Source organism: Pristiophorus japonicus, chromosome 8 (genome assembly GCF_044704955.1).
Source record: "Pristiophorus japonicus isolate sPriJap1 chromosome 8, sPriJap1.hap1, whole genome shotgun sequence".
NCBI lineage: Eukaryota > Metazoa > Chordata > Chondrichthyes > Pristiophoridae > Pristiophorus > Pristiophorus japonicus.
In genome coordinates this window covers 69,038,323-69,049,035 of record NC_091984.1, presented here as the reverse complement: position 1 = coordinate 69,049,035, position 10,713 = coordinate 69,038,323, and the positions used below count along the sequence as shown (strand labels likewise).

At 40.4% G+C, this 10,713-nt stretch overlaps 1 protein-coding gene across 3 annotated transcripts in view; it reads right to left on the bottom strand.

Annotated features, from left to right (window-relative positions):
- Positions 1 to 239: 239 nt before the first annotated feature.
- Positions 240 to 10,713, bottom strand: part of spata6 (spermatogenesis associated 6) — a 187,641-nt gene continuing 177,167 nt past the window's right edge. For 2 of the 3 annotated variants that reach the window (XR_011594060.1, XR_011594061.1), the window contains 2 exons: positions 5,831 to 10,332; positions 240 to 3,582 (listed from right to left, as the gene is read on the bottom strand). Coding sequence is in view for 1 of the 3 variants with exons in the window: in XM_070886907.1 (XP_070743008.1) it covers positions 10,173 to 10,332 (160 nt within the window). In the remaining 2 variants the exon portion in view is untranslated. Of the gene's footprint in view, positions 3,583 to 5,146; positions 10,333 to 10,713 lie in introns of those variants that run through there. The other variant, XM_070886907.1, reaches the window with a different exon arrangement.

Sequence of the window (10,713 nt, the reverse complement as noted above, 5' to 3'; positions counted from 1 at the left end):
AAAACATAATTTAATGAACAAATAACCAAATAATAATTAAATTGGGTCCATAACTAAAGTTGATTTTAATAATAACTGATACCGCATGTACACTTCTATTAAATTATATCACTCACTGCTTATAAATTTCAGCTCCATTTCCTGACACATTTTTACTTTATTGAAACATTTATAAGTGTTGTCTTACAAAACAGATTGCAAATAACACAACAGCAAATCATTTTCATTACATTAAACAAAATCAGCTTGAAGTTGCATAAAAATTATACAAATGCATTTAAAAGTACATTATTGTCACCATGTTAATGAAGATACAAAGCTACAGTTATACTGTAGTTATTGGACTGGCATCTCTGAAATGTCAACTGTCAGCAGATTACAGTTGTGCTACTAATTGTAAATCAGTTAATGACACAGATCAGGTACAGGAATTTTTAATGTTGACCGAGAAAAAATAGGACCACCCAATCTCTCATAACATGAAAACAGTCTATGCAAAAAAAAACAGGTCGTGTGTGCATTGAATCACTTAAGTGCAGCACTGGAGTTATACTTTGGGTGCTGCAAACTGGTTTTGAGATGGTTTCCTAGTAGAGGTCTCACTTTGCATCAAATCTGAATCTGACACTTGAGTTATACTGTCAGCTCTGTGCTAATGTGTACCAGAAACCACTTTGCAAAGATGTAAAATTACATTATACCTGCAAACTTAGATATGATTTAATAAACAGTGCAATTGTGTTCTTTTTTATTACATATCACTTGTAATGAATGTGCTTCAATTTTAGATTTATTGGCCAGGATTCTGCTTTGAGCACCAGTGTGCTCCTGCTGGGTGGAACATCCACTTGTCACCAACAGTACTGGAACCCCAACCTAATTTCCTCATGCATCATTAAAGATGCCGGGTATATCCCTGGAAAGAATTCCCACTGCTGCTGCAAGGATGCAAAATCATAGCAGCCCTGCAGCAGGTTTGCCACTGCAGCATCGGAACACTTGGGAGTTACGTTAAAGGGGCAGGAGCACCTCAAAGATCTCACAACCAGTTGTCCCAGTGAATGCCTCGGCTGAGAATGGGGCCTTCAACAGCTAAGTATTGTGGCCAGAATGGTGGAAAAGGAGACCACTACAAATGCTCTTTCTCTCCATAGGAGCAACACAGGGCTGTTACCGCTGCTTCTCAGGGGCTACTGACACTTTCCCCATTGTGGCCCCTTGAAGCAACGGTAACACAGGCAGATGGGAGGGAAATCTGCCAGGGGACTTGGGCCCTGCCCCTGCTTCCAATTCCAATCTGTGGGCTAGGAAGGAAAGGCCTGTAGTGGTCCTGGAAGGGAGGGAAATACAGGTCAGATAGTGAGTTGGTGATAGATCTCACTGCCCGCAATTTCCTTTATCCTCTGTTGCTATCCTCTGAGAATCACCAGCCCATTTTATGATCTGTCCTTCAGCTAAGGAACAGGATTGCCTGTTAGAGCGTAGACCTTGAATTAATCATATGCATACCGAATTATTAATTAGGAAATCTATTCAGTAATTCACCTAGGATTTTGGTATGTTCTTAATAATTACTATAAACAGTAATTTTATTACTGACTGCTTGGAGTATAAAGAAAACAAATGTTCAACATTGTTGTACTTCTGTGGTGTCCTGATAAATAGAACTTCATAAAAAATATTTCTATAGCAATTCATATTGACTGTAAAATTAAATATTTTCATGCCTTAAATACTTTGCCTTGGAGATTTCATTTTACTTATTTAAAAAAAACCTTGGGGTGATTTTCAAGTGCCCGTTTCTTGTCCAAAAATCAGTTGACTGGCAGTGGAAAATCGGAGGTGCACAAATTCTACCTCTTGGACACCCAAGATCCGCCAGGCAAGTTTGTAAATCAGGAGTTGGCAATTCTTTGGGCTGGAGGGCCACTTAACAAGTTTTGATGAGCTGTTGAGGGCCGCACACATTAAATGAATTGTGTTAACAGCTACCATTCAAATTTGTTATGGAACTTATTGTATAAAGAACCTTTCATGTCATTTCCACACTTAATAAAAATAACACTTTACATGCTAATGGCCATGATCCAGGTTTACCCAAAACTTATCTTAGCCACTGATATTATTATGCCATAATTAAAACTGTAAAACTGGTTACTCGACAACTGCTGTAAAATTTTGTAAAAAAAAGAAAATGTAAGCAATTATAAACTTTCAGAAGATACGAGCGTATTTTTCTGGTCGGAGACCTGGCAACACTGTAATGCGGTCACAACCCCCAGCGAGACCCAAATCACTAAACACTCAGTCAAACAGTTTATAAATTATTGTACACATAAAAAAAGTATTGCAGTGCTACAAAAGAGATGCCACAGATCAGACTTCTCACCCCCTTCTCCTAAGGGTATTGGGATCCAGTTCTATTGCCCTCTGCTACATTACCCAAAAGGCTATTTTTCGCAAGGGTTGACAGGAATCACTGCTGAGTCAATTCCTGTACAACTTCCTGTATAAGCCGCACACAACACACACTCCATCGCAATTGAAAGCGAGTGCCTAAGCCGATTTTATCTGGCCAAGGGAACAGGGGGTGACTGTCATAGCCCCCCACAACACTGCTCTTTTCTACTCTTTCATATCCGCTCCCTATTAACCCCCACCTCCCCTCCGGAAGGGGATCAAACTCGACAGAGGACAAACGCTTGCTGCAGGCCCAGGGACCAGCAAGTCTCATTCTTTCCACTCCCCTTCTCCTCCTCTTCCTCCTCCAAGGCTTGGCGCCAACAATCTGGCTTGATTCATTCATGGCCTCTCGGTGTAGAAAGCTGCCTTGCAGTGCTCAATGAGTGCTCGGCATCTCACCTGAATGATGCTGATGAGGCCCATATCTGAAAATGATTTAAGCCTTCTGAGGCCAGCTTTGGGTGGACGACACTGCCGCCCCTCCGACCTCTCGCCTGTTATGGGCAAACAATAAAAATCGCACCCCCCTATGTTCACAAGACTGGAAATGATGACATTTTATAACAACAACTTGTATTCATATAGCGCCTTTAACATAGTAGAATGTCCCAAGGCAGTTCACAGAAGCATTATAAAACAAAATTTGACACCGAGCCATATAAAGAGACGTTAGTAAAATAGCTTGGTCAAAGAGGTAGGTTTTAAAGAACGTCTTAAAGGAGGAAAGAGAGGTAGAGAGGCGGAGAGGTTTAGGGAGGGGATTCCAGAGCTTAGGGCCTTGGCAGCTGAAGGCATAGCCACCAATGGTGGAGCGATTAAAATCGAGGATGCTTAAGAGGGCAGAATTAGAGGAGTGCAGATATCCCGGAGGGTTGTGGAGTTGGAGGAGATCAGAGATAGGGAAGGGCGAGGCCATGGAGGAATTTGAAAACAAGAATGAGAATTTTTAAATCGAGGTATTGCTTCACCAGAAGCCACTGTAAGTCAGCGAGCACAGGGGTGACGGGTGAACAGGGCTTGGTGCGAGTTACGACACGAGCAGCAGAGTTTTGGATGACCTCAAGTTTATGGATGGTAGAACGTAGGAGGCCGGCCAGGAGCGTGATGGAATAGTCAAATCTAGAGGTAACAAAGGCACAGATGAGGGTTTCAGCAGCAGATGAGCTGAGGCAGGGTTGGAGTCAACGATGTTCTGGAGATGAAAATAGGCGGTCTTAGTGATGGCGAATAAATGTGGTCGGAAGCTGATCTTGGGGTCAAATATGACACCAAGGTTGCAAAAAGTCTGGTTCAGCCACAGACAATTGCCAGGGAAGAGGGATGGAGTTGGTGGCTAGGGAACAGAGTTTGTGGTTGGGACCGAAGACAATGGTTTTGGTCTTCCCAATAGTTAGTTGGAGGAAATTTCTCCTCATCCACGACTGAATACTGGACAAGCAGTCTGACAATTAGTAAGTGGTGGGGTCGAGAGAGATTGTGGTGAGGTAGAGCTGGGTATTTAATATCAGTATTTAAATATCAGTGGGAAATCATCTGTACTCTTCCAGTGATTTCAGGCTAGGGTGATCGATATCTTTGGATGCGACTGCATATTAAATGCGTCACATCTCTGTATCGCTGTCTGCTATTAAAACATGTCACAGTCATCTTGTGTTAAAGAAAGAAAGACTTGCATTTATATAGTGCCTTTCATGACCACCAGACATCTCAAAGCACTTTACAGCCAATTAAGTACTTTTGGAATGTAGTTACTGTTGTAATGCGGGAAACGCGGCAGCCAGCTTGTGCACTACAAACTCCCACAAACGCCATTGTGATAATGAGGGATATATATTGGCCAGGACACCAGGGGTTACACCCCTGCTCTTCTTCGAAATAGTGCCATGGGATATTTTACGTCCTGAGAGGGGCTTCGGTTTAACATCTCATCTGAAAGACGGCACCTCTGACAGTGCAGCACTCCCTCAGCACTGCACTGGAGTGTCAGCCTAGATTTATGTGTTCAAGTCTCTGGAGTGGGACTTGAACCCACATCCTTCTGATTCAGAAGCGAATGTGCTACCCACTGAGCCACAGCTGACACTGCATTAAACATAGTGCTCAATCCATTATTAAATATAGTGATCACCCTGTCATTAAACACAGTGAGAATCACCCTCCATTATTAAAACATAATGCAACCACCCTCTATTATTAAATATAATGCAAATCATCCTATTATTAAACATAGTGCAATTACAATGTGTTATTAAACATGGTACAATCATCCTCTTATTAAACATTGTATAATCACTCTTCTGTTACGAAAGCATAGTGCAATCACCTGATGTCACTAAACATTCTGCAATCACCCAGTTATTAAACATAACACAATAATCCCATTATTAAACATAGCACAATGACCTAATATTTTTTAAACATAGTAGCCTGGAATTTCCTCTGTGAACCCAACCCAAAATATGGCCATTCCCACGCCCATTCTACTGATGTCAAGTTACGCTCAAATTTCTTGCCAATCTCATTAGAATACATCTTAACGTAAAAATGGGCATAAATCAGCGTAAACAATTGGAAAACACCAAACTCGCAACCATATTTACCTTCTTTAAGTATGAAAATTAAAGTTTTATAATGCAACTTATGCTATAAAAATGCATTAAAAGAAATAGAAAATACAGTGCAGGTGACAGTGAGAATATATATTTTTTAAAACACTCGAAGAATTGCATTAAAACACCAGAAAAATGACTGTTTTCTGCTGCGCCAGAAAATCTGGTCTTAATTTTAAGAAAGCATTTCAGCACGTGCAATTGCCGGAAACTCGTAAATGATGCTCTGTTAATTTGGGGGAGGTGCCAGTTTTATGGGCAGTGATCTGTTCAGGTGGAGGGATCAATAGAAGGCTATAAAAGATCGAGGAGATTTGGGCTTATTGTACTTATGCACTTGAATCACTTATGCCCAAAAGTCCACAATCTTTTAGGCTGCATAAATGATTTGCAGCCCGGTTACACATATCTGTGGGTGCAAATACGGAGGAATTTTGAGTAAAATCACCCTCTTATTAAATTAAGCATAATTATATAGCATTATAACACTGTTATTAAACATAATGTCATCACCCTGTTATTAAACATAACAAAATGATATTATTATTAATAAACATAGTGTAATCACCTTTCTGTTATTAAAATAATTACTGCCTTGTTTTTGTGGGTCTTTGTAGCATTTTTACTGACTGCCCAAAGCTGTGGCAAATAAGTGTGCTGATGGTAGCATGCTGTAGCAGTTGACCTGTACCTCAGTGTCTTGTGATCAGATCTGAGCATCAGCCAATAAGAATGATGTATTTTCAAACAATTACTACCTTTATCTTTCAGTACACTAATCAGGAAAATCGACTTGATCTCATCAGAATTAATCTTCAGTGTCATTATTGCTGATTCACATTGCAACAGACTATGGCCTAGAAATCCAATAAGGCCTGAAAACGGGCAGTGCCATCATGGGGAGAGGTTTGCTCGCACCTGTAAAAAAGATCACAGGCAGCACTGTTAATTTTGGTGCTGACAGCTGATTTGAATGATCAGAGATAAACCTAGCGTGGAACATGCTGCCTCAGGCTGTGCACTCAGCAGAAGGCCCAATGAAGCGTGGCTGTAACGTCCCTGGAGTGTGGCAGCCTTTTCTTAAAGAAAGGCTGTAATTTTAGAAAGCAGTCTCGAGTCCTTATAGGAGAACAGCGTTCTAAAATAGCAGCCTCTAGCTCTTGGAACTCAACTGCCTTCTGAAAAAAAAATTAAAAATAATTCCAAAATGGCAGTCTTCTGCTCTTAAATCTGAACTGCCTTCTGCATGTAAAAAATGGCAAAAGTGCTTTAGCACTAACACAAATGATTCAACATGCCAGGGAAAGGGCACCTGAGTCTCATTGCAGCACTTCAGCTTTGTGAAGGGGGGCAAAAATGGAAGTGAGGTCCTCTACACACAGGGGGCCAGGAGGCCCTCCAGAAATAAGGATGCGGGGCCAGATTGCCGATGCCATCAATGCCAGCAGTGTCACCCAGGACCTGGTTCCAGTGCCCAAAGAAGTTTCATGACCTCAGACCAATGGCCAAGATCAGTGAATGCATCTTCAAAAGCCATCTCCTACCAACTGCAACTGCTCCACTAGCCTTACACACTGCTCAGGGCATGACCCCCCCCCCCCCATCACTCACCTACCAACAATCTCTACCAAACATGAGGCACACCTCACATTCCTCTAGCTTCACATCACTCCCTTGGAGGAGATGATGCTGGTCATTCTTGGCCGGGGTATGGTTGAGCCCTTGGCCAGTGGCGGGGCTGAAAGAATACAAGAAGCTGGTATCCTCATACATTATCCTCTTTCTCACATCCCACTTCACCCTCATCCCACAATCTCTTCTGATGTACAAGCTACACATGGTGTCAGCATGCACCTTTTGCTTTATCCCCTTCCTTTCATCACAATCCTACCCTTGTGCCTTCCTTATTTCAGGCACCCAAGAAATCCAGCCTGCCCAGCCAATGGGTCAACAAGAGGAAGAGGAGAGTGAAGAAAAGGAAGAAACACTGTCCCTTGATTTGAAACTTCCAGCCACCAGCTTCTCGAGGTCGTCCTGCAAGGCCATCTCAGTGTCTCCCAATGAAAGTCAGCAGGCTTCAACCAGCTATGCTGCAACCACTGGGGAAACATTGCATGACATCACTAGGATAGGCAAAGGGACACGCAAGATATTCACGAATGGAATGCACAAGGGTGATTTGTTGATTTCTTGATGTCATATTGGAGGTATATATTGTTAAAGTTGGATTAGAAAGTTTGCTTTGTGGTGGTTTGTATTTCAGCATTGTGGCCAAGAGGATGCTATGATGGTCAGTAACAGAAGGAAGGTAAGGTATGGGACAAATTTTTAAAAGGGGAATTGGGGTTGTGGTCAATGGTACCGCAAACGGATTATTCGATCCCGGATATCCCAGCCAGAAAGGGTCTGGCTGAGTTGCATTCTTTTTCCGCTTTCTCCTCTTCTGCTTCTTCCCCTTGCCTCTGCGAGTAGCTTGTCCCCTTTGCTGCGTCTGCATCATCTCCATGTGACCCCTAGGACTGTGAGCAAGTGGTCTTCTCAGAGGCAAAATACTGCGGATGCTGGAAATCTGAAATAAAAACAGAAAATGCTCGAAATACTCAGCAGGTCAGGCAGTATCTCGACCTGAAACATTAACTGTGTTTCTTTCTCCACAGATGCTGCCTAATCTGCTGAGTATTTCCAGCATTTCTGTCATACAAAACCTTGCAAGTGTCCAGCAACATCACCTGCACACTTTAACAACTTTTTAAATGTATTGCACCAAACCACTACTTCAATAAAATATTAAAAAGTCCAAAAGCTGAAATACAAACTTACCTGAAAGATATGTGTGTCCCTTTAAGAAGTGCTGACAGAGTCTCTGCAGAGCTACTACATGCATGTTCTTCCGTGCGTGGTTTGGAGAGGGAGTTATGGCGTGCGGCGACGTCCAAAATCGCAGTCATGCATCAAATCAGGTATTGCATGCCGATTGACCTCACGATCTGCTCATTTGAATTTGATAGGCCACGCTGGCAATGGCAGCGCTGTGGACCCACCAAAATGGTGGGTGCTGTGTCCCAGCCCGGAAGTGAGCGGATGCGAGGCGGCCACCATTTTTTGCAGAAATACAGCACAAACAGACGGCGGTAAGGTAGGGAATTTCTAGGCCAATGTTTTTCAATAGATTCTCTATATCATGCAGTTTTGGAGAAGTATTTACCTTTTCTGTCAAAAGTAAATTGACAGCCTAATAAGACAATTATACTGCACACAGCAGCTTAACCATACTGGAGCGGTGGGAAGTGCGGAATCAGGCAAAGCATAGCCTTCAACCGCTGGTGACATTTTTAAAGTTAGAAACTAGCTGACTATCATGTTAGTTCTTTTTTAACAATATAAACTAACAGTAAATTTTAGGGAAGTTCTGTGGACAGCCTGAAATGTTTCAAAATTATACTGACTGTATGAAGCCAAAGTGATGTGAGACCACCTCTGTAGGTTTCATCATTACAGTAAATTCAAATCACTTCTAGTTTCTTACTGAGAAACTTCTTGCTTAATACAATGAGAGATTGATTGTCACCAATGCTGCATAAGACCCCCAATAGACTGAATTATTCCTTTAACCAGATGAGATCTCTCATACAACTAGATTATTGAAAATGTAAGTTAGTTAAAGTAACAGGAGTAATTCTTCTGCTGATTTGCATAAAAAGGAAATGACTGTTATATACAGTTTGTTCCGACATTTAAAGCTTTCAAAAACATTAAAAGCACTAGAGAAATGAACAGAGGGTCTACCAATGTAATTCAACAGTTTCTTTAAAGTTGAATTATCTGTATACTTTCTTAACTCCTCAGATTCCAGTGTTCAACATTTCCAGTAAAAGCTCAATGTGGCATTATAATAATTTTATCTTTGTTTAAAATAAATGGAGGTAGAATTTCCATGGTGGTTCCCCGATCTCTTGCCACAACTTCAGTGGAAACCCCAGCAAAACAGCATAAATGGTTGCTTATGCTTGTCTCCAAGGTTTCTGCTAAAGTTATAATGGACAATTGAGAACCCCCGTGGAAGTTACTGGCAAACATGTATTTCCACAAATACAACAAAAAAAATGTAGGATATTCATTGTGTTCAGGAATAATTTGTCGGACTCCAAATTATTCTCTCACAAAAAAAGTTGTGATTAATGAAAAAGATGAAGACTTAATGAACAAAATTAGTAGTTAGAGATAGCCACTATCTAATTTTAACAACTGCAAGAGATTATAATATATTGCACAATAGACTGCCTAAACTGTAAATGTTAATAAAAGTATATACTATTTGAGGAATTCTAAAATGATTTAAATATGGATACCTAATGCTTAGTAGACTACAACAGACCACTGATGAGAATTGAACTTCTCTGTGAACCAGGACTGCATAAAAGCAGACTGCTGTCCTTCACCGACACTGCAGCTGACATTTAGCATAGGTGAAGTGCTATATTTTTCAATGGATATCATTTTGATTTCAAGCAGAGGTTGGTGGCACAAAGTTCATTTTTCATAGATACAACCTTTGATCCTAACATTAACTTCGTATTGATCTAACAGAATGCGCATAGTTCAAGCAAGCTTAGTTATCTGATATGAGTTCCTTAAACTCTCCAAGTAGTAACTCATCCTACTTTTCTACGACAAAAATATTTTGGTACAAAATCTGAGCATGTCAATTTTTTTTGCTATTTCTAAAACTAATGTGGTGCGCTTTATATTGGGTGCAAAAGTTAAAATATTTTAACAGGTACTTTAATTATCCTGGTAAAGTCGAGTTAAATGGAACACTCCCCCTTCTAACACACAAGTGAAGCTGTAAAGTAGAATATATTTTCAAAATCAATAGGGAATCTACTGACAGTCTCAATTTTTTCTTGACAATATCAAAAACCACAGTTAATCATGATTATTATGGACATTAATTCTTTCTACAGGTGGGAAACATAGTAAAAACACAATGAATTATTGGCCACCATTTATGAATCCTAATACAACACAAACAGTTGGAAAAAAGCCCCAAACCTGGTATGAACACAGTAAAAGGCTGAAATATACTGGTCTATGTAATCTTTATGTGCTATCTGCAGCTTTCTTGTACATATTTCTGTAGATCTTTTCCAGACTTTCTTCAAAGATTGCCCTGTGAGGCTTTCCTTTGTAAACAGCAGCATGATTCGACCAATAATCATCATCACTCAAATGTACTGTTGCATTGTGCTGGAGCGTTGAACTGTATGGAGTGAAAGAAGTCCAAATTGTACATTTGTGCTGCTAATTTATTGAAGATTACAATTTATCAATTTTAAAACAGTTAATGAACTCACTTCAGAAATTGATAACTTGTTACAAAGTAGGCAAAATATTTGAAAAGAAAAATTTATAAAACCTACATATAATATTTTCACATGCTTTCAATTTCAAAAGCTAGAATATTAAAATGTCATAGGTTGGATACTAAATAAGTTAGGGTGTATCCCTAAGGGTAAAAAAGAGATTCAGTGCAAGACCTAGGCCACAGAAGCTAAACAAGGAGGTGAAAACTAATCTAAAGCCAAACAGAAAATTAGACAAATGTCAGGAATTTCCTCGGGGGTTCTTCCGCTGTAATTTA